The sequence below is a fragment of the Oenanthe melanoleuca genome, chromosome 7 (assembly GCF_029582105.1).
Source record: "Oenanthe melanoleuca isolate GR-GAL-2019-014 chromosome 7, OMel1.0, whole genome shotgun sequence".
In the NCBI taxonomy this organism is placed as follows: Eukaryota; Metazoa; Chordata; class Aves; order Passeriformes; family Muscicapidae; genus Oenanthe; species Oenanthe melanoleuca.
The window spans coordinates 12,396,349-12,420,271 of record NC_079341.1 but is presented as its reverse complement, the minus strand read 5'-3'; the positions used below and the strand labels follow the sequence as shown (position 1 = coordinate 12,420,271).

Here is a 23,923-nt window from a genome sequence, read left to right as displayed (position 1 = left end):
GACAACTGAGTGTGATTCCTTAATGACTTCAGTTGCTAAATGAACTCTCCAGACTTCTGCTATCTCCTCAGCAGGACCATGCAGTGCGGAAACAGGGGCTGAGGAAGGGCTCTGCACCACTCCTCATGCTTGAAGCACTGGCTGAGACCTCTGGAGTGGGTGAGGGCTGAGCCAAGGCTGTTCTGAAGCTGCAGCCAGCTTGAGTTCCCCCAGGGATCATTTCCACAGGCAGGATCATCTGCAGTACATCATACTGCTTCCCTTCATCCCCAGGCAGGCAGAGGGCAGAAGTGCATGGGGAAGGGGCAGGGGCTGCAGGCTGGGCACTCTGGCACATGCTCCTCTCTGGCCAGACCCACCCTTTGTAGGCTCAGCCTTCCACTGGGCAATGTGCAGCCATCAGGGGGAAGCCTTCCTCCTGCTCTCTTGAGACTCAGGAGCTGATGTCACCCCTGACACCTGCCCCTCTCACACCTGCCCCTCTACTCATCCCGGCTTCCACCAGGGGACCTGGTGCATATCAGTGGTGTGAGAGGCTGTTTGTCTGTAAATCTCTCCCTGGAACAAGGTGCTGTAAGCAGAGACTGTCACCAAGTGTAAACACAAGTGGCCTCTCCACAGCGAGCACAGCCCACAATATCCCTGGGGGTCAGCCCTGCACCCCCGTGCTGTCAGGCACAGGAGAGGTGTTGCTAATCCATTGGGGGTGGTGGTGGGTCATGCTGAGGTCTGGGCCAGCTCGGCCAGCTGGGTGTGTGGAGGGAGACAGTGGAGGGTTATCAGTGAGGCTCAAGGCAGCACTGAACATGCTCAGCCTCTCAGGGGGTGGCAGCCCCCATGGGATGTCCCACACTGCCACCCTCATGCAGTCAGGTCAGGAGCAGCAGCTGCTGGGGAGGTGCAGGGATGTGCTGCTTTCATTGCCCTGCACCAGCATGGCCAGTGGAGTCAGGGAAGGAGGTCAGAGGGCTGCCTGCTCCCTACCTTTGCCATCCTCAACACACAGCCCAGTCTGTATCCAGTCTGTATTCTGCAGGCACTGTTGAGGGTCAGGAGGGACAGGGCCAGCCCCACTCCTGATGGTGAGGGGCAGCTGGGGTGAGACAGGTTGAGAGCAGCATATCTGGCAGTTAGGCTTCTCCTGAGACATCCGAATTTCTTGCCTACAATGACAAATATGTGGGTGGTTCCCAGCCTCCTGTTCTGTAAAAGCAGGATTTGTCTTGCTTGTGTGCTTTTTTCCTAGCTTTTGAGCTGTTTTTTTGTTGTTGTTGTTGTTGAAGCTATTCATCTGGGTGCAATGTTCATTCTTGGTTTTAGTCCCAGTGCCCAGGTTTTGGGGAATGGGGGAGGGAGAAAAGCCTTGTGAGTGGCAAAGGAACCATCATTTTGCCTCATCTCCTGTACCATTAGCAGCAAAGCCATCGCCATCCCAAACTTCCAGCCAGTGACTCTGCTGTTATGCAGTATTTGTAGGGGAGGGCAGAGGCTGTGCTGCAAGATGCCCTTGCTGCTGGCAGAGCTGAGTGCATCCCGCACCATTTTGTATTTTTCCCTTGTGCCCTCCAAGTCTGCTCAGGAAACCTGGAGTTTATGAAGTTTAGTTAGCACAGAGCTCTACAATGTGCTGACACCAAATCCAGAAGCCCACAAAGTTCTGCTTGCTAGCACCGAGTCAGGGGGCTGTCCCCCACTAGGCAGCCAGGGGCAGGAGGAGAGGGTGAGCACAGGAGGGGGATGAATGTGTCCAGCAGCAGAGCAAACCCTCCCGAGAGTTTCCCTGAGGACTCCAGCCCCCTCGAAGTAACCACTAAATAAACGTGGTGCAAAAATACATCCCTCCCTAGTTATTTGCAGCTCGCCCCCGCAGTGCTGCTGGGGAGGTGAGAGCAGCGGGTGCAGGAGCAGCAGCGCAGAGCGGTCTCACCGTGGGAGCGCAGGGAGCCCGGGCTGCCCTGCCGGAGCGCGGGTGTGCGGGGCTCTGCTGCCCGCCCGAGCAGCGCCCAGTGCGGGGCTGTCCCTGTGACCAGCACTCGTGTGCGGGGCTGTCCCGCTGAGCAGCACCCTGGTGCGGGGCTGTCCCTGTGCGGGGCTGTCCCTGTGACCAGCACCCGTGTGCGGGGCTCTCCCGGTGTGACCCGGCCAGGACAGCAGCCGTGCCCTGCAGCACGACAGCTGCAAGGGCAGGAAGGACTGACCATCGCTGGGCTGAGTCTGGGCACTGCCTGCCCACCAGTTCAGGGGAGGCAAGTGCTTTTCCAGCCCTCCCGAGGTGTGTTGCTTTATCAGCGTGAATTCATAGTCCTGGCTTGATGAAGCTGCAGACAGCACGAGTTTCTTGTCTGAATATTGCGTTGAATTTTGCAGCTCATGCCCTGTAGATAATTATAACCATCCCTTCTCGCTTCAAGAAGTAGTAAGGAAATCTGTGTAGGTCTGTGAAGGGGGCACCTAGTGAGACTAGACCTATGTGCAGAGCACTTCCAGACAGAGAACTTCTTCTCTATCTTTTCAGTAAAAATGATAAATGCTTCTCCCTGTAATCTCTTTCCCAGTCTCCTGTGGTAACTTCCTCAGCCATCTGAGATTATGATTTTCTTCCAATTATGAGCGTGATGTGTTTTGTCACTGCTTGACAACATCTGCCATGTGGAGACAAAACCAGGTGGCTGATCTGGAGATGGCCAAAATAAAGAAGGAAAAAAAACATTCGTTGATGCCAGAAAAAGCAGTAATAATAGTGCATATGGAATTTGCATTGCGATCCAGGCAGCCTAATTAATTAAAAGGGAAGAGAAAGGCCCTTGACTTTACGGGCTCAGCAAATGCCAGGCTGTGCCCTCCCCTAGGAGCACGCCCTGTATCTGGAGGTGGCTGCGGGACCTCGTGTTGCTCCGTGCTGTACTCTTGAAAGCATGTGTGTTTCTTTTTGTGCGTCTGCATGCCTCCCACCTAGCAACCCTGTTCTGTGTCTCCTCCCCAGGGGCAACCCTCCTGCCAGGGACCGAGCCCACAGTGGACACGGTGTCAGTGCAGCCCATCCCAGCCTACTGGTATTACGTTATTGCCGCCGGAGGTGCTGTTGTGGTGCTGGTCTCCGTCGCGCTGGCCCTTGTGCTCCACTACCACCGGTTCCGCTATGCGGCCAAGAAGAGTGATCACTCCATCACCTACAAAACCTCCCACTATGCCAACGGGGCACCTGTGGCCGTGGAGCCCACCCTAACCATAAAACTAGAGCAAGACCCCGGCTTGCGCTGCTGAGAGCCGAACAGGAACGAGAAAGCAAACAAAACACAAAACAGACAGACAGACAAAAACTAAGACTTCAAATACGTTGCCTCAGTTTTGCACTTTTTTCCTTACCTAGCATACGTGTGAACTCTTAGATATCTCCATCCCTTCTCCGTCCCCCAGCCCTCCCCGAATCTTTTACAAACTCTAAACTAATGCTGCATCTTGGATCGCCAGAAGAGACACACCACCCCTTCACTTCAGAAGTGAACACTCCCTTTCTATTACTTTTCAAGGATACTTGGGGTGTCAGGTGGGGGTTTATTTTGTTTTGTTGTGTTTGTTTGGGGAGTTTTTTGGGTTTTTTTATTGGTCAGCTTCTTTGGGTTTTGGGGTTTTTTTCTCCTCCGAGTAGGCAACCTGCAAGGAAACCCGATGGTGAGCCTGGAAGCTTGTGCGTGAGGCTCAAGTGCATGTGTGCTAAACCTGCGTGAGTGTGCATGGGACTGCGTGTGTCTGACTGACTGAATGTATATTTAGAAACAGCCCCTTTTTAATTTGCTTGTTGTTGCTTCTACTTGCACAGGGAATGCTTTTATTTTTGTTTTTGTTGTTGTTGTTGTTAATTTTCCTTCCTTCCCACCTCCTCTCTGGAAGGTCTGGGACGTGTTTATGGTGAATGCCCTGATTTGTTTACTTGGGGAAGAGAGCAATGCTTTTTTGTTGCCTTATCTAGCTTTGGCTGGGTTTCTTGTTTGATAGTGTTAATGTCTTGGGTGCAAATTGAGAAGAGGCCAGGCTGGACAAGTAGGAATGTCCACCTCAGATGGCTAGAAAAATCCAGAGAGATCCATAGATGTTCAAAAAGTAAGATCTCTCCGTTTTGTTCTTTCTGCAGCCAACATGATAACACAGCCATTGTTTGGAAGAGGGAGGGGAAGCCCTCCTCTTCCCCCACCTGCAAGTGAATCTATTTAAAGTTGCCTTATATCAGAGAAGCTCATAATGAATGTTTTGTTTGTATCTGTTAAAGCCAGCCTTAGGGTAACACATAGACTTCAGCAGGTCTTAGTGGATGCTAAATACTGTAGTTTCTTGAGAATTGAAGGTTTATTTATTTAATAAGTATCCTCACTCTGGGTGCTGATGGTTTTGCTTTTACATGGGGAAGGGGGAGAGGGCTCCTCCTTGTCTTTCTGCTAGAAATGTTCAAGGGACAAGTATAGTTCCCCTTTCTGGGTTTGGTTTTTTTTCCTTCTGCCCAATCTGTAGCTGCTGAATCATAAAAAATTGCCCATTGACTTTCTAGAATGTCAGTTTTGCGTTTGCTAATGTTCTGCTTCTTGGAGCACCAGTAACATCTAGCAAGCCAAGCCCAGCCAGTGCACCTGGGGGCCCAGCTCTTGCTGCTGCTTTAACTGGGGAGGCGAGGAGGAGCCTCCACAGCCTCCGACTGTTGAATGGCCCAGCGTATTGTAGTGGAAATGCCTTATATAAATTACTGAATGATGACATGCAAAAGTGGTTTGAATTGTTAACCCTAATCTGTTTGCAGGCAAAAAAAGTACCTCCAGTGAGCAAGGTTCTCCATCTTGTTTGTGTCCATCTGTAATGAGTGATCAGATTCCGTCCCCCCTTCTAAACTTGCTAGTGCCCATCCCTCCTTTGCCCTTTAATATTGCATAAAATGAATCAAGATGAGCAGCTCTGTTAATTTCCCTGCAGTCTTGAGCTGCCTTTTGTTCTGGGGAAAAAAGTAGAAATACAAACTGTGCTGAAGTGGTATTGGCCCCTGTTGCAGCATAACCCTATCCCCAGGGGATGTCTGTCAATGGGGGTGTCACTCTATCCCCCTCCTTGCCTTAATTCATGCAGCCAGTTTCAGTTCCCCATGCTGGTTTCACAGCAGATCTCAGTGGGATCCTCTCAGCTGAAGCAGCAAGTGTCTAAAACAAGCAGGGAGTGCAGAAAAGCCCAGGTGATGTGCCATGGTGAGCACATTAGGCGTGGTGGGTGCTCGGGACACCACTGTACATGGGCCTGACTCCCATAAGGTTTTTGGGAGCAGCAGGGACATGCCTGTCCCACAGGACCAGAATGGACCTGGGAAGCTCCTGCCACCTGGAAGGCAGTGCCATTGAAAGGTCCCTGGAGAGGGGCTTCCAGGGCCAGGGTGCTTTCACCATGAGCCTCCTCATCACACAGCATTGGTGTTGTAGTGCATCTGGTTTGGGATGTGGAATCCCATCCCCCTCAGTCAGCTGCAAATTAAAACAGACGTGAAATACTGGCACGTGCTTGCTGCACTTTCAGGTCAGTTCAAGCCATGTCAGCAGATGATATTGTCCCATTTCCAAAGTCAGTTAGGTCTCCCTAGTTCAGACAATACTCACTTTGACCAGGTTCACCTCCACGTGCTTAGCAAGTGTGCATTGGTGTGTCAGAGAGGAGAATGTGGCACCCTGTCTTTCAAACCAAAATCACCAAAGACAAAACAGAAGGTCACTTCAAGATTTTTACTCCCAGTTCTGCCCTGCTCCTTGAGCCCTGACATCCCCAGCGTTGCCCAGTTGCCTGTGTGTGAAAAATATCTTGTGGAAATTTGAAATTCTTTGAAGATGTATTGTGTGGAATGTAATAAAATAATGATATTTTTATACAAATATCTGGGGTTTTTCTTTCTTCTTCTTTCTTTGCTAATGAGAATGCTGTTGGTTGAAGCAAAGCAGAGTTTCAAAATTCTTTGGAGCATCAGGGCTATTCCTTTTAGCCAAGCGAAGCTCCAGTTCCTGCTGCGTGCAGACCCAGCTCCCAGCAGCACAGCTGCTGTGTGCTCCCTGCCTCACTGCACTCAGGATCGGGCCATTAAGAGCAGCTTTTAGATCCATTACATTTGTACCAGTCCTTATGGGAGTTTTGGGAGGCTGGACTGACTCTTGGGATTGTTTGGGGATTTCACCAGCATTGCCTAAGTGCTAAATTGCTCAGTGTGATTATGCAGAATTTCTCCAGCTGGGGCCCCTGGAGACAGGACATCCGACTTTCCAGGGCCCCTGGGGCTGGCCTGGCTGCCAGCTCAGCTGAGCTCACTCTGGCCCTGAGCTCAGCAAAAAACGGGTAAGCCATTACCAAAATTAATAATGAAAACAGCAATGCTTTCCTCTTCTGTGCAATCCCTCTGTGTGTCAGACTGTGTAGGGGACCTGTACGGGAGTGGCCTGGCTGTCACAGCTCCGAGTGTTTGGACAGGTGTATGTCTCCTGCTTTCCCTCCACCTGAGTCCTCCCAACTTCTTACAGGGACCTCTGCTGTAGCAGTTCTGCTTCCCATCTTCCCTAAGTGCACCTTTCACCCATCCAGCAGAGTCAGCAGCATCACATTTCATGTGAAATATATTTTGCTGAAAGTTTGTGAGATTTTTCTTTCCCTCCTTCATTTATTTTCTTTCTCCCATATTCTTTACCCTGGCATAAAGCTCAGCTTTGCAATGAAACTTCCTGACTTTACTAGGAATTCAGGCCATCAACAAAAAAATAATTCAAATGTGATTCCCTCACACTGGCTATTCAAACACAAGCAAAGCTGAGGACCCACGCTGCTTTTTTGGGAGAGGGCTTTTTTTTTTCCTGTAATTGTACAGCAAAGCAAATTACACTTGTAATTTGCATTTTGTACACTTCAGCGACTGTTCAAGCAAAATTCAAAACAAATATGCACATGCGAAAAACAGGGAGGGAGAGATTGACTGATGGCTTCCCAACAAGGAAGAAAAAAATTCTGTTAAGTAAACAGACGAAAAGGGAGAAATCGTTCAGGATTAATTATTCTGTACGTGTGCCACAGACAGATTGGCCGGAGAGTTGGGTGCTGCTCAGGCTGCAGCACATCCTAGGGAAGAAAGCAGCTAAAATTAGCATGCTTTTTTTAAGGAAATAAATACAGCTTAGTGTGATTTTGATGCAAACTCTTCTGCCAGTATGTTCAGGCATTTAAGTGTCTACTTAAAAAAAAAAAGAGGAGAAATTTTTGGGGGAGCAGTGGGGGCTCTATTTTTCAGGGAACAGCATTGAGTCCTGTGTGTCACAGGGAGGCTTCAGGCGTGGCTCCCTGGTGGTATGTGTTGTGATGGTGTCAGTCTTTTCATCTTATCTCTGCAGTTGATATTGTGTTGAAGGAGCAGAAGGGAGTCCATGGGCACTCTCAGTGAGCACTGGGGCAAAGCCAGCGCGTAATGGGGATGTGAGAGAGGGAGCATTGACCTGGCAAAGCAGAGGGCGCCGTGGGAAAGGCTGTGCTGTGCCTTGGCAATGTCAGCGTGCCCGAGACGGCTGATCGGGCAGGCAGGCTGCAAACTCATTCACCAGCCGAGGGACTGGCCACACAGTTGGGTCAGCCTCCTGCCAGGGCAGGCCCCTGCAGGATGACACTTGGCACAGGGACCCCAGAGCTGTTTGCCCCTAGGGCTGGGAGGCAAGGTTGGCTTTTCCTGGCCTGCTGGAAACGCTCTGCTGCCGCATGCAGGGGAATGAGGTGGAAACCAGGCTGTGTATGGGGCTGTGTTAGGATTTTTGTCCCTCTAGAAACCCTGTGAAAAGCCACTGACTTTAGCAGGGCCAGCGCCCCACTCACGCCGTGTCAGGGCAGCAGAGTGAGGCGTGCAGACAGCAGGCAAGCCCCGAGGCGCGCTTGGACAGCCGCTTGGCTTTCCGCCACAGCTCCTCATCAGTGGCCTTGGCGGCTCTCAGCAGAGACTGCAGGCGTGACTGCCAGTTTGAGGAATCGTGTCGTTAGCCACTGCACTGTAAAAACAAACAGCAACACCGGGGAGGGTGATAAACATACCAGGATGCCTCAGAGCTGCCAGCTTCTCCCCCAGCTCCGAGCCCTTGTGGTGGCAGCGGGAGCTGCTCAGTTTGGGGTAGGAGAGCTCAGCACAGAGCACAGAACCTGAGTGTCAGCTCCCTACCCGGGTAGCCCAGAGCTGAGAGAGAGGGAGAGCGGAAGGATTACGCTGTGTAACACCACAGTCATGCATACACACACATGCCAGCACCACTGCTTCCCTGGCCTGGTGCCGCTGCTGAGGAGAGGTGCAAAAGCAGGGCTGGAGAAGGGGTCAGGCAGCCAACAGGGGATGTGTCTGCGCCAAGAAGGGCTTGGCAGGGTACTCATTTTGGGTAGCCACCTTGGCCATCTGCCATGCGTGCAGCAGGGCCGGGTGCCACATGCTGGAGGGCAGCACCAGGGCTGGAAATAGCTGCCTGCTCACGGCCACCTCCACTGTAAGCACCCAGCTGGCTCCAAGTGCTTTTGGTGGGGGGGGTCTTCACCTCCCCAGCTGTATTTTCCCACCTTATCTTCATATGGGAAGCCCAAGGAGTGCAAGAGGCTCATCCATGCCCCCAGTTTTACAGTGGTTCTGTTGTGGTATGAGGTGTGCACAGCTGGCCATCACCAGGGCAGCCCCAAGGCAATCTGAGAATAAGGTCCAGCGGTTCCTGCACTGCAGAGGGAGGCCAGGCCAGGGAGTGGCAGCTTGTTTGCTTTCTTTAATGCTCAACTGTAGCCAAAGCACTGTTTTAATTTGAAATTTGGCAGAGATTTATCCCTTCTGTAAACTAAATTAGTCCTGTGTTTCTGGAGGAGTGGGAGGGAGAGAAGTGAGGTGGATTTTCAGCTGGAAATAGAGCAATGGGGGATTGAGAGGGAGTGTTTCTGCCTGGAGCCTGTGCTGCTGCTTTGAGAAGTGCTTCTCCACTTGCCGAGGGTGGGAGGTGTCACCCCAGCCCCCGGGGCTCCCAGCCAGAGGAGCAGCGCTGCGCTGCCGCCAAGCAGAGCGGTGTCAAGGCAAGGCCACGGCGGCTGCTCTGCTGTGTCAAAACAAAATGATGTGTGTTGGAGTCACACTATTGCTGTGGAGAGAAAAGGGCTGGGAATGAGCAAGGAGAGAAAAGCAAGGATGAGAGTGGAGCCGGAGCTCTGTCTCTCTCTGCCAAGACTGGGAAATGGCAATTTCTGACCCCATTTTCCTGGCTTTGGCTGCATTTAATGTTTCAGACCCTCATGGGCACTTGTTTGGCAGCACAGCAGTGGTGTACCTCCTACACTCCCTCCACTGGGCAGGATAGCACTGGCCAAGAGGGATGTTGTAGCAGCAGGAAAGAGGGGCGAGCATGTAGCTGGCTGCCCTCGAGTCTTTTCCACAGTGAGGAAACAACCATGTGCTGCTTTTTCCCCAAAACCAGCAATTTGTTTTTCTTCCTCCTACACACTCTGCTTTTTTGTCCCAGCAGGCACAGCCACAGATATTACTGTGGAATGAAACACTGTAGGGAGCAGAGCTCACAAAGCACCCATCACCTGGTGCATCACTTTCAGCCCCAGAGCTTGTGGACCCCTTCAGAAAGTGGGAAGCACTAGCACAGGGATGGTGGGAGTCCATCCTGGGTGCTCTCCAGCCCAGGATACCCTGTGCCAGAGTGGCTCTAGGCAGGCAATAATAAGATCTGGAAATTGCTGCAAGTTTGGTATGTTGTTTGGGAAAGGCACCTCCTACTGAGAGGCTCATTTTGTTCAGCCAGAAAGACTCCAAGAGGCACCACAGATAATCTGCAAATGTCTGTGTGGAGAGAGAAATGCCAGGTGATAGAGCTCTGCCCCAGGCTGATTGAGCTCTCCACAATGACCTGGCAGGAGGCACCACCTGGTGCCTGGACTTAAACCTGACAAAGTCAGGCTGGAAAGAAGCAGCAATTTTTTCTTGACAGTTGTCATTTGCCTTGGAAGCATGTGTCCAGGTTCCAGCAATCAGGTCAGGGCTGGGTGTTCTCTCCAAAGCAATACCTCCTGGCTTGGTCTGGAGGTCTCTGCCAGAGGTGGTGGTGCTGCTGTAAGCTGTGCAGGAGGGCTGGCTTCAGGCACCTGTGGAGGTGGGAAGTACATGCCAGGCCATATGTCATGCTGAGCTCAGCTTTGGAGAGGTGAGCTGCCTTGGGAGGCTTGGAGAGCTTTCCTGCAAGAGGCATGTCTATGTCTGTGGTGGGACACCAGAGAACCTTGTCTGCTCTCCTGCCCCACTCATCTGCCCTGGAACAATCCCTCCCACCCTATTTTAAAACAGATGTACACTGAAACTCTTTAATCTCTGGAAATACTAATTCTCTCTTGCTCTCCCTCTGTGTGAGTTCATACAAACACGGTACTTAAATCAGCTCTTGTCTGATTAGAATTTTATCTTTCTTTTTTCAGGTCCCATAAATTAGCCTTTTAGCTGGCAGTGCTCTCAGATCCAACAGATAACAGCCTTTCTTGGCATCCGGCTGTTTCAGCATCATTGCTAATATCATCTTTTGGCCATGACTGGCTAGGTGCTCACAGGCATCATTTGGCACACAGGCTTTAAAAATGGCTTTTCACTCAGGAGAAATAATTTCTCATATTTAATTACAGTTTTCCCCTAACTTTCTTGACTACCTTTCTCCAGAATATTTTTCCCTTTTAAAATACAAGGTAAAATGTGCCTGAAATCTGCCCTTTAAAGAAGCAGCTTTCCACAGCACAGCACAATGCATGTTTCTCCCATTTTGCCCACCAGCTTGAAGGGCTTTTCTGGTGACCACTTTCTAAAGGAGTTGCCTTCTGTGGCCTGCTCCACTTGTCACAGTATTGCTGAGGCTTGTCCCAAAAGATCCTAACTGATGACAAACAGCAGGCTAGATTCTCTGACAGGCTAGATTCTAAATCATCTCCACTAGGAACTGAACTGAGACCACCAGCTTCAATTCCCACAGACACCTACACAGCTTGAGCTGATTCAGTTAATGACTCAAGAAGCCCCAGTATGGAAAAAGAAAAGTCAAATTATATTTTTCTAAAGCTTTCGAGAGGGTGTAGAGCCCTGCATGATACCATACTCTCAAATAGCAATGAAATGGCATGTGGGGGGGAACAGAAGAATGAGGGCCTAAGGAGGGAGGAAAATGGGCAAGTAGGAAGATACCATTTAAGCAGGACTTAAGAGTTGTATTAAATGCATCGGGAATTGAGAAAATCACAAGAAGAGTAAATAGATTCTGGACTGAGCTTTTTGTATAAATGTTCTCTCTTTTCAAGTTTTCCCAATGCTCCTTCCTTTCAGGCTGGAAGAACTGGTGTTCTTTTGAAAGTGTTGATTAACCAATACTTTTTTATTTCTGGCTTTTCCCTCAAGGTTACCCTGGGAAATTACAAAAGGATCAAATTGCTAGCTTGTTCTCACACAAAATTTAGAGCAGCTACAATGTGGAATGTCAAATGACTTCCAACAGCCCTTCTCCACACATGGACTCCTTGGGGAGATTGTCATCTAATTTTGACCTCTGCTCATCTTTGAGCAACATACAGTTTCTGTGGGGTTGTGTGGATGCCATGGATGGCAAATCTCACTGCTTGTCTTCTAGTGGGTGACTAGCAGTTCAGACGTCCCCACGTGTGAACTGCTTTGCAAGGTATTTTTCCACATGTTTGGTTCTAAATGTTTGCAAGAGGCCCTCAGGCAGTTCTCCCAGCCCTAAGATGTTGCCATCTGGGCCTGTCATTTCAAAAACTGTTGAGAAATCATGTGAACTCGCTGCTGAAGTGAGGATTTACAGAAGGCAGTGTGCACCTGTGTTTCTTCAACGAGGTACCAGCAGCCTTGAGTCAGCTTAACTACCTGACTCACTGAATGCAGAACTCCTTGGCAGGAGGGGAAAGTGTTGGGCTGTGAGCCTTCCTGGTGCCAGGCTCACTTGCAAATTCAAATAAATGCCTTAATTCTTTGGGTGCAGACACAATTCTGCCTGAGGAATGAGAAGGTGTCATTAATACCAGCAGAGGATCGCTGCCATCAGGGGTCAGGTGGTGTGGGGGCAGCATGGCTTTCAGCAGAGACCCCACTCTGGAAGTGAACCTTGAAATGTCGCTGGCAGTGATTGCCTGCACATTTGTCTGGCATAGCAAAAAAGTGCATTTGACAATTCAGGAGGCCTTTTCAAGTCCTAAATATCCATGTATATATGCAGAAATATTCTTTTATAGGGTTTTGAATAATTTCTTTGCATGTAGCTTTTTAGGTACAAGTTACAATCTTTGGTTTTGGTTGTTTCTTAATAACCTCTTTAAACCCTTCTTGCCATTTTGGCACAAGACATAAAGTAATCTTGGTTCCAACCACAACTACTTCCAAGGTGTGACTTCTATCACTTTCTAGTCCCTGATTCTTTGCATTCCTGATCATTTCGAGACACCTTCTCAGTTGAGGACCCCAAGTTACAGTCAGCTTTGGAAACTCTACGCAGATTGAAATGAAAAGACATTTTCTTTTAGAAAAGTGGAAAAGAGCCATGGTAACTGTACGCAGAGAAAATGATAGGAAGACTGTACAGGAAAATAACTCTCTTCTGCTCAGATTATAATATGTGCATTTGGTTACTAGTCCTTGGTCTCAGCTGAACAATAGAAAGAAATATCACCTCTAAAAGGAATTTGGATCAGGGAAATGTTAACATAAGGGCCTAGATATGCACACCCATTTGCCTCTCTCTCCATTTCAACCAGCTTTTGCATTAAAACATATAATGAAGATACATGAATTCCTTAAATTACTGTAAATTTATCTGAAACCCAAAGAGGAACTGAGTCATTGAAGCTCTATATCCAGTTAGACATATGGGAAAAGATGAAAAGTAGAGTGTGTGCTAAATGGATCCAGCATTATTGGCAAGTAATGACAGGCACTAAGATCCTATTCAAAGGTGTAAGTGTAATACCCATGAGCATGCTAATAGTGAATTATGGCCATTATGGAGGTACCAGTGACAATATTTTAGTGCTATTCAAGTTGTCTGGTTTCTTTGCTCTTCTCTCACTCTCTTTTCTTCTTAAAAGCTGGTGATTTGGTGGTTGTGAAATGTGACATAGTGTGAAGACCCTCTTCTCTCAAGTGTGCAAGAGTCTTCATAGGCTTTGGCCAAGGGAAGAAGATAAAGGGTTCCTCCTCCTTCCACAAGGAAGAGCCTTGTAGTATTTTAACAAATCCTTTCTTCTGTCTGGTCTTAGAATGATTCCTGCAGAAGGCCTCTTTTAACAAACAGTGCTTCCCATTTTGTTGTTCTAGTGAACTTCCCAAGAATGGATGACGACTTCCCAAGCTCTGAGCAAGACTTTGAAGACAACGATGATCCAGGTTGGTATGCAAACGCCACATGGACAATTCAGCTGTGGCAGCTTGTGTTTCAGTATCAGATGCTAAGATTACTCACAAACCTCAGCTTTAGTGATGTTAGGAGCTAGAACTTGAGAACATATATTGAAGCGGTGGCTTGGTGTTCAAAGGCATTTGGTATCCTTTTCCTGTTTTCCTTTTTCAACAGCCTTGCAAAGTCAATGTATTGTATTTGTGTTAGGACAGGTGAAACTGATCTTTTAAGCATTAATTGCTGCTTGCATGGCATTTTGACTTGTAAATGAATAAAATTAAGTCTGAGACCTGTAACAGACTGATTCCATAGTTTTGAACCTAGTGGCACTGGAAGGGCCAGAGTTTCAGTGGGTGTAAAATGCTTGAATGCTATGTCAATAGTCTGATGTCTGAAAGTGAAACTTCCTTAGTAGTGTGGTGCTTCACATTGTATCTAGACCTGAGTTAGTGAATCCTGCTGAGATATTCCCTTATATATACTTTAACTCTTGTAAAGCCATCACAACTCCAAGTGAGAAATGTATAAAGGTGAGGGGGAAATAAAAAGTGATCCCTGGATAATAAGTGCCCGTTCCACTGCAGATTACTTTGGATCGGATAGGAACGACACACTGTTCTCTACTAACTCTCCAGGAACCCCGAAGCTGGACAAAGAGAAAAGCTGGCTATACACCCTGGACCCCATCCTGGTGACCATTATAGCAATGAGCTCCCTCGGTGTCCTCCTCGGGGCCATCTGTGCTGGTCTGCTCCTCTACTGCACGTGCTCGTACGCCGGGCTGTCCTCGCGGAGCTCCACCACACTGGAGAACTACAACTTCGAGCTGTACGACGGCATCAAGCACAAGGTGAAGATGAACCACCAGAAGTGCTGCTCGGAGGCCTGATGGGTGCCTGGGGATCACCCTTGGCATTGTGCCCGGTGAGGTGGGCTGGCAGGGGGGCACTTTTTTTGCTGTTTTCTATGGGAACTGAATGCCATAACAGGGAATGAGGGGAGCAGGAGTGAGGGGAGGCTCTGCTCCTGCCACCAGGTCTTGCTGCTGGGTCACACTCCACCAGGACCGAGTGGCTTTCCTGCAAACCAGACTGTGCCGGGCAAGGGGGGACTGAGCCTCTTGTTTGTTGGTTCATCTTCATTTTCTGCTGATGTGAGTGGCTGGGATGTGGTGAGGGAGCCTGGTTTACCTTTTGGATGTGAGAAACTAAATGTTGATTGTTATTTCCCACCTCCTTTCTCTGGTAAGTTGCTGAGAATGCTGAGGGATTTCTTTAGAAATAACACACACACACACACACAGGAGCCCCTGTCCATTTTAGACTCCATCCAGATACCATTGTAGGAATTTGTGCACTTCACACTAAGAACAGGAAGCTGTAGTTTGCAGCCCTGAAAATGGAAGCATGTTGTTACCTTCTACTTTCCTTCTCCTGGTAGCAGGGGAAAGGTGGGATACTGGCTTTACTGTCAACAGTAACAACAGCGCTTTCTCAAATCATTAAGAAAGAAAATAGAAGGGAAACCCTATGTGTAGAAGCACCTCTTTGAGAGAAGCTGAAGAGCCTTAAAGTGATTTGTGAATAAGAGCCATTTATTAAATCCAGATCTTTGATTGCAACAGCTGAGGCCTTCGTCAGGAAGGCCTTTATTTGAATCTCCCACCCCTCTTGAGCCTGCCATTTTTCTTTTTGCTATAATGAGAAAATTGCAGCAAACAAAAGATAGAGCTGGTCAGGTTGCTGGTGCTTAGGAATTGGCTTTGGGAAGGGGTTTCACTCAGAGTTTGACTTGAGGTACAGTGCTGAGGCCTCTCCAAAGTGCCAGGAAAGGAAAATGAACAGGAAAGGAAGCTGGAACCATGCCCACAGGCCTGGGGAGCCTGGCCATGGTGCCCCTGTCACCCTGTCACCTTCCTGGTGCTCCCCTTCTCCCTGGAGCTGGGGGGTATGAGCTGGTGCTATCAGCACCGCTGGAACAAATAGCTGCTGCCACATCCCCTTTGGAGCAAAATTCTGCTGCTCCTGATCAGTAGCAAAAACCCCAAGTTCTATCTATGAGCTGTGTTCTTTGTTTTGTTTTTTTTTTTTACTTTGAACAAGTGCCTTAGAAGTATTTTCCTCCAGCTGATGATTAGTGCAGTAGCAAACAGCAAGTGAGGTCTTCATCCTTCCCCACAAAATGCTCTTCTTCACCACTCCCTGCTGGTTAGAGCCCAGCAGAAATCTGGTCCTTCTACTTTCAAATGGTCTGGCTACATTGTGTGGCAGCTGATACCTCTCCACTTACCGCTGTGCTATGGGAGAAAACTGTTATGAAACAATTGAATGGATAAAGAGTTGAAATGCTGAACCCCAAACCAATGCCTTCATTTCCAGTTCAGTACAGATGGATCACTTCTATCAGCTTGCCCATACGTAAATAAGAAACCCTTCTATCACACTGGCTTTGCTTTTCCAGGGGCTCTTTGGTAATACCTGTCATGTCCTGATTTTTACATTTTACCTGGCAAGTAGTTTGGGTTGGGGATGGCATTATTTTCCTCACCAACTGCGACAATTGTGTGATGTGTTGTGAAGCTCAGTTTGCCCAGCCCCACAAACACGTCATGCAGGAGTCCAGGTGTCTGGGGACACAAGCAACATCTGGAAAGGCGATGAGCATGGACACATGAGCAGTGCCACAACTGCTCCTTGGTACATTGGAAACAGGAACATTCGTCTACTGTTTCATGAAGAGCTCCCACAGACAATAAGATTTTAGGAAGAAAAACCCTTCCCTGCTGTAAGGAAGGTGCACGTGTACTGGGGGAGCAGATACAGCAGCTGCGTCATCAGAACATCCACGGCTCGTACACACACGCAGAGATGCGCACACACAAAGGCCTTCATTTCTTTAATTCACACTGTGCACCCGACAAAAACTGCAGTAAATGTGAATCTGATTCTCCTTTCGAATCACCTTATTTCTTTTGGCGTTTTTCACAGACAAATTCCACAGGGGTGTTATTTTACTGTACAAAAGAAACAGAGGCAGTGAGAGGAAATGTACCAGACCATTTCAAAGCTGGATTGCTGCTGCTCAATGATTTTATCCCCTTCAAATCACCAGAGAGGGGAAGGATGAATGGAAAAGGACCATACAGTAGAAAAGCCAACTTAGGCAAACACTAGGTGAAAATATATAATTAAAAAGGTGATGTTATGGTGTCTAGTAGGCGTACAGAGAGAAGAGTCCATATATACATATATTCAGAAATAGTGTGTTTGCACACGCACGTGAATTCTCTGTATGTATCGTGTATGTGACTTATTCCGTGGGACTGACTCGTGTTGATGTATCTCTTGATCTGGGGCAGGAGAGTCCTGCTGACCTCGGCACTAAGGTGGCACGGGCCCAGCGCAGCGCCCAGCCCTCGTGTCCTGCTGGCCCCTGGCAGCTGGGGCAGGGCCCAGTGTGAGCTCACCAGGCGAGAGAAGCCGATAATGCTGCACAGCCAATACCTCACTTACCTCTGCCGGGTGCTTTACTGTTCTACGGAAAACTGTGCTTGATTGTAACTTCAACAGGGAGGGGGAAAAGTCATCAGTGCGTTCAGTTCATTGCATCCTCCTCTGCAAATAGATTAGGTTTGCTGATTGCAATTCCCTCTGTGAAATTCAGAAAAAAAAAAAAAAATTTGGCATTAATACCTTTGTTTAAATGGGCTGTTGCCTCCACACACTTCCCATGGCAGGACATGTTGCTAATGGGCGGGCTGTAGTTCTGGGTGACTTTGTTTTGCGGGAAGGTGCCGGAGGTGAGCATGGGAATTAAACCATTAAGAAATTATATGCAGAAATGGAAATTCTCCAAGGTTTGCAGTTCAAGGTGTTTGACCATTTACTGGCTGAGCCAGGATTTATGGACTTAAAGAGCTTTTACTGTGATTCTTCAGTGTAACAAACAAACAAAACAAAACAAAAAATAAAACTGTGTTTATATGATTTGTATAAAAACCTTTTAAAATTACTATTTAATAAACATTATGGTAGAGATTATGTTTCAGTGGCTTTGTTATTATGAAAGAGCACCAACAAGGAAACCAAACTGAAGAGAGCTGTGGGTAGCAGAAGACCCAGTGAAATGAGGTGCAACTGGAGGCACACAGGGTCATGCCCACTGCTCTCCTTTGCTGTGCACTGCCTGTCCCTTTGGATTACCCCAGGCTGTGTGGCACACCAAGGTGACACAGGGTTTTAATACACACCCAGTGCACACACACCATCTCCTATAAGAGTTGGGGATGGCTAGAAGCTGCTCTGGCCTAAAAGCAGCACCTAAGAGCAAACCTCAAAATGGATGCAGTTGTTTTCCTGTCACTTTGTGCCATGGCCCACTGCTGCCAGTGATCCCAGAGGGCAGTGCAGTTTTAGGCCAAAAATAATTTAGAAAAATAATTTAGAACTAAAGTGCACTGGTGAGGGCCAGCCTGTTGCAGTTTGTCCACCTCACAAAGGTTCGGGTGCTGGTATCCCAGCATATCCCTGTCCTGTTCCTATGAACCTGCCAAAATGGGCAGTGATTGGGATGGAGTGGTGTTCTGCAGTTCAGCTTCAGCCCTGCTCTTTGTCACAAAGACAGTGGGGACTCCTGGTAAATCCCAATGCCAAGCTTGGCTCCACAGACTTATCTTCTCCACCCTCCCTCTGCTCTGTCACACTGCCCTGGTGGCAGCCCAGGCCCAGGGGAGCCTCATGTCTCAGAGGGGTCCCAGTACCCTGTAGCAGGCAGCCAGGAGCCACGCAGGGCTGCAGAAAGGAGAAGCTGTGGGGCTGAACCTACAGCTTGGAAAACTCTTGTTTATTTATGGGCACCCTGACAAATGAGAGCCAATCCATCAAGCTCTGGGCACCTTGAGAGCAAATGAAATTTTGCTGCCATCTCCAACACGGTGACCCCCTCCCAAAGCGTCTGTGTTAAAGAGGGTCTTTAAGCGATGAAGGGTGGCTGGCAGCTTAGATGAAGATGACAGTGTAGCTGCAACCTTGACAGCTCTCCTCTCACCTAGGAATAAAGAACTGATGTGCAGATTGATACCTGGGGGAGAGGCTGTCAGGAGAGCAGGACGGAGACGGCAGATAAGCGACTCAATCAGTGTCAGACCTGTCCTGCTGTAACACCTCCTGTAAATCACTGCGCTTTAAGGGGAGCCTCCGCTAACGCAGGGAGCAGGGAGCAGGTAATGGAAACACGGCAGGCAAAGCAGATGTGTGCTCTGGCTGAGTCAAAATCCTGTGAGCTTGGCTGAAGCTGCTGCCTGGGCACCAAGGGGAGACAGGCACTCACTCGAGGAAATTAAAATCTTCAGGCAGTTTTTCTTCCACGCAAGCTGGGATTGCGCTTGGACGGGGCTGCTCTGGAGCTGGCAGGGTGGGGTGGGACCTGGAGTGCCCTGGTGTATTTGCCATGCACACAAGGGTACCCACTGTAAGCAGAGGCCAGGCTTTGGGGAGCCATGGGGGGTGTTTCACAGGGCACAAGAGTAATCAGGGGCTAAGCAGGCTAATGAAATCAATTTCATCATTCTTGGGCCGCTCCAAGATGGGGATCCAGCCACTCCTGCACACCCTCTAGAGCTGATTGTAATCGTGTATGCACTCTTGCTCTTTCTCTTGCCCCTTCTTCTTTCAAATATGCGTTTTCTGTTGGACTTAATAGGAAATCTTTTCAGATAATGACTTGCTCTCTGGACAGCTGGGGGCTTGGCAGTAAGGGGAGCCATGGAGCTGAGCTAATGAGTGTATTCGTAATTAATTAATTGCAGGCAGGTGCAAGTAGAGCCTCCCATTGCCTCACTCTCTTCTCTCTCTCTCTGAAGAACGCCTCTGTCTCCTGGAGCCTGGCACTATCATCAGCCATCCAACGAGATTGAGCAAAACCCGGTGCCAGCTTTGCTGTGGACAATGACTTTGGCAGGCAGGGAGGCTGGTGCTCCACCTCCTCCCTGAAGGGACACAGGGAGCCTTTCCATTGCATCCATATCTGCCAGGCCCCTTAAACCATGATGACAAGCACCCATAAAGGGAAGCTCCCAATGGCCCCTTCCCATGAAAGCTGGACTCTATTCAATAGCTGAACTGAAATAGTTCACATCTTCTCTCTTTACACCCCAAAATGACAAACCCACCTGGCCATGAGAGGTGTTGATGAGCCCCTAGGTGCTGACTCCTGATGAGATAAGCACTGGCACAGCCAGTGCCACCATTGCTGTGTCCCTGCTGTGTCCTTTCAGCCTTACTGCGGCTGCTCAGTAGAGCCCTGTGGTGTAAATACAGAGGGTGACACTGAGTTTTGGTCTGTATACATCTGAAACAAAATTTGCATTGAATTCAGTAGGTCCCCTGTTGTCACTCACACTGATCAGGTAGGACTAGGCTTTCCTACCAACTCCTGTTACATGCAGTGACCCATTTGAGGCAACAAACTCACTGTGTCTAAAGCAGTTTAATGGGAAAATAACTAATCCTGAATGTGTTGAGAGGGAATGACTCCTCTCTCAGCTCCTATGTCATAACTCAGTTGCACTACTAATATCCGAAATGGAAAGCACTGAATTAAACACTCAGCAGCTCTACCCCTGCCTTGGCTTGGGTGCCAAAAATCAAGGGAAGAAATACAGCTCTGCCTCCCTGTGCTGCAGCAGTGGGTGGAGGGCTGCAGGGTGAGCCAGCCCATGCTAATGGCTCAGGGCTGTTTGCTGCAATAGACTTTGCTAACATTTCCTTGGTTAAATGTTTACAAACCTAGAGGAAATAGCTGTCCCAGATGTTGCTGATAATTTCCTATCAGGTCCCTCCTGGCGCAGTGCAGGGCTGCTTTGTCACCCTTTGGATCAGCTGCCAATCTCATGCTTAATAACAGACTTGACTCCTTTTCAAAAACTGTCGAAATTTCCAGCACTGTTTTTGCCCTCCTGGTCTCTCGGGTTTCTGCAGAGTAGCTCTGCCCTGGCTCCCAGCCCAGCTCTTTGCAAGCCCTGGAAGCACACTCTCAAGCAGAGTGGCTTCAGCAGAGGCACAGGACACCTCGGTGATGGGCTGTGTTGAGCAAAGCAGCCCTTGCCAAATGCATTTCAACCTCATATTTTAAGAAGACATTCAATGTGCTTACCAAGGCTGGGGAGCCTTTTACACCACAGCAATAATCCAGCACTCGGCCGTGAAATCCTCAGCACAGTGTCACATCCATCCCTTTCAGCAGAGAAGTTTTATTAAGTTAGGGTGTGAAAAGTTTTGAAGAGCAAAAGTCTCTCTTCCCTCTGAGAGAAATAAGGATGATTTAAGCAGTCTGGGTGTATTTGAGATGGAGAGAGTCCCCCAGCTGACACATCAGAGGGAAAAACTGTAAGCCAAGGCTGCATTTATTAAAGAAGGAAGCTGAGGCTGTGCAAAGCCAACCTTTCTAAGCACTCCGCGAGAGCATTTTAATAAAAAGCACAACAAGCCCACAACAAATCATGTCTTGAAAGCAAAAAAAAAAAAAAAAGTCAATTCCTGTCAAGGTTTGAGGAATCGTTTGAGCTTAAGGAAAAGCGAATTCCTGCTAGGCTCCCCTCCCCTGCCCTCCTCTGCCGTGCGTGGAGCAAAGCCATGGCAAACGCCGCCTGTGACACACCGCAAATCACGGCAGAGAGCAGGGGGGCCGCCGGCCCTCCCTGGGAAGGCCCGCAGAAGGATTGAAGCTTAGAGAAAATGGAATTTATAGTCAGAGCATTAAAATATTAAAGGGCCTTAAAGAACAGCCATGAATCTGATTTCGGAGAGGGGTGGGACACAAGTCTGTCATCAGGCAGAGACAAACGGCTGCTGGACTTGACAACTCACATAAATCTGGCAGAGAAGAAGAAATAAAGCCCAATCAGACACACACCCCCACCCCCCCAAAAAAAGAAAAAAAAAAAGTGATGAAAAGATTTTAGGGCATGAAGTGTGAAAAGAAGAGGGAAAGCTAAAGAAGATAAGGAGTTGAAAGCAGAAGAGTGATTATAAAAATAGCACCAGAAGTACTGATGGAGGTGGAGGAGAGAAATTATTTAAAATGGCCAGAATTGCCCTGGTGGCATAGGTGTTTTTGACAATCTTGCCCAAGACTGCATGATTTTCTTGCACGGCAAGAATTTCTTGGGTTGGCTTCAACAGCTCAGGTTGGTACAGACAGGAGGAGGAGCAGCCCCCACCATGCAGAGTGCCAGATCTGAGCCCCCTGGCAAAGAAGGGTGGGCTCAGGCAGCCCCATATGGCCCCAGTGTCTTCAACATCCCTCTATTTCCAGAGGCAGAGCAGCACTCACCAGGCTCCCCACAAGCAGCAAACCCCGTTCCCAAACTGGAGAATTTTTCCCCTGGGATGTGTCTCCAGGGCTGATTTCAGAGCTTCCTCAAGAGCCATGGCCATTGCATGGGGCCAGGCTGTGGACGGTCTATTGTGCAAGAAGTCAGTGGGATGAGCCTGCCCAGACCCACACCTTTCACCACACCTCACTGGGGATCTCTCCAGTGGGGTCTCTCCCAAAGGCAGCCATGCCCTACTGAGAGTGGGACAGCTGGGAATCAGCCCCTCAGCTGAGGAATCAGCCCTCAGGTGCTGCTGCCACACTGTGTGAGGAGAGACCGCAAATCCAGCCAGGAGCCACAGCCAGGACCCACTCCCTGTAAGTTGGGAAACAGTGTGCAGTGAGGACTGGATTTATGAAATGCTGTCCGTAAGCCAGCCCTCCCTCTGAAACACTAAACAAAAAACAACATTCAGATACATTTCGGAGGAAAACACAAAGCATCTGGTTCCCTTCGCTGGTGTACATAGCAAGAGAAAAGTTGGCAGTACATTTGCTTACCATAAAAGAGAGAGCTATGCAAAAAAAAAGCCACATTAGAGTAACGTTGCCCAAAACAGAGTTAAATGTCTGCCTTGTTTTGAACGTGCTCGTGGTGGAAATGTGAGCAAAGGTCAGTCCAAATTAATGAGAACTGAAAATGAATTGGCTGTGCTGGGACTGGCACCCTGCCACCACATCTCGCCCAGCAATTCTTATTTATCCATTTATTTATTTGGTTGGATGAGGAGACATTGTGCAAACACATAGAAAACCAGGCCTGGCACTCCCTATGGGTGACACACGCTGTTTCAGCCGAGGAGATTGGCTTGTGGCACCCATCCCTGTGCTCACCACATCCCTCCCTTGCAGCCACACAGGGGGGAGATGGGAGCCTGGCCTGGAGCCTTCTGGGGGTGCACCCAGTGGTGCGACCTTGCCTAAACACCCTGTGCCAAAAGCACATCTGAGACCTCTCAGCCCTCCCAGCCTGGGCAAGGATGAGATGGGGATAGGCAGGGAAGCTGTGCCACTTCCTGCCACAGGCTGTCCCATTACCACTGCCCATTGCTACCACTGCAAGAAAATCCCAGTGCCAGGGAGGTGCCACTTCCCTGCCAGCACCTGGCAGGCCAGTTGTGTCAAGGAGGGTGACAAACGTACTGCCTCAGTTTTATGAAGCAAAGGGAGTTTTCCATGGCTCTTTCTGACACACAGGCAGTGATTACCTGCTGAAGCAGCTAAAAACTTTTGTTTGGTTTGGTTTAGAGGAAAGAAGGAGAAAGAAAAAGCCAGTTCCAGTTCTGGCTTTCCTCCTGGAAAGAGAAAGCCATCTCAGTAACTCTTGCTTTTCTGAACTTCAAATACCCAAGTACTCAGTGCCATTCAAGCAGCTCCTTTCAGCTGCAGCAGAAGCATACTCCAAAGGGCTGGGACAAACACAGGGGAAACATGCTGAAGTGGCCAAAGGCAAAGGCAGCAGCACAGTTAACCCTTCCCCAGGCACCCCCATGGGGCTGTGTGCCTTGGGGATTCAGGGAAGGGAGTGGTGCAAAGCACATTAGCCCATTTCCCTGGGATGAGAAGCCCCACCCTTGTCCCCACCAGTTCTCTGGAGGTCAGCTGTAGACACAGGTATCAGCAAGGAACATCCTAATCTGGGCCTGGTAGCATTATGGGGTGAGTTACAGAGTCCCACTTGGAATCTGTTTTTCAAAAATAGTCTTTTTTTTTTTTTTTTTTCCAAAGGAAGAAGTTAAACTATGAGCTTGGAAACAATGTTAGCCTCAATTTAAGAGGAAGAGATAGATAAAAGTAGGCCCCTTTAAGGCAGTTTCACATCTCAGCCACAGCCCATCCGTGCTGTTGGCATTGCCCCAGCTGGCATTGCCCCATCCAGGGCCACAGGCAGGCACAGTGCTCTGGGCACACACTGGATTAATTATCCCCAGTGGCCATCATCAAACAGCCAGGGCTCTGCTGACAATGCCATGTCCAAAGCTCACTAAAACAGAGCAGTACCACACTTGGGAGCAAGCAGTGTACTGCTCTGGGATAAAACCATTCCAACAGTGATCTGCAGTCCCTGCCATGAAACAATGCCAAACCACATAAGCATA

At 48.9% G+C, this 23,923-nt stretch overlaps 1 protein-coding gene across 6 annotated transcripts in view; it reads left to right on the top strand.

Annotated features, from left to right (window-relative positions):
• The window catches only part of NRP2 (neuropilin 2), an 88,955-nt gene extending 71,464 nt beyond the window's left edge, over positions 1-17,491 (top strand). For 2 of the 6 annotated variants that reach the window (XM_056496365.1, XM_056496366.1), the window contains exons 16-17: positions 13,370-13,438; positions 14,087-17,491. In XM_056496365.1, coding sequence (XP_056352340.1) covers positions 13,370-13,438; positions 14,087-14,340 — 323 coding nt within the window. In that variant the 3' untranslated portion in view covers positions 14,341-17,491. Of the gene's footprint in view, positions 1-2,983; positions 7,248-13,369; positions 13,439-14,035 lie in introns of those variants that run through there. The other 4 variants (XM_056496363.1, XM_056496364.1, XM_056496367.1 and 1 more) reach the window with 3 other exon arrangements.
• The last annotated feature ends 6,432 nt before the right edge of the window (positions 17,492-23,923 follow it).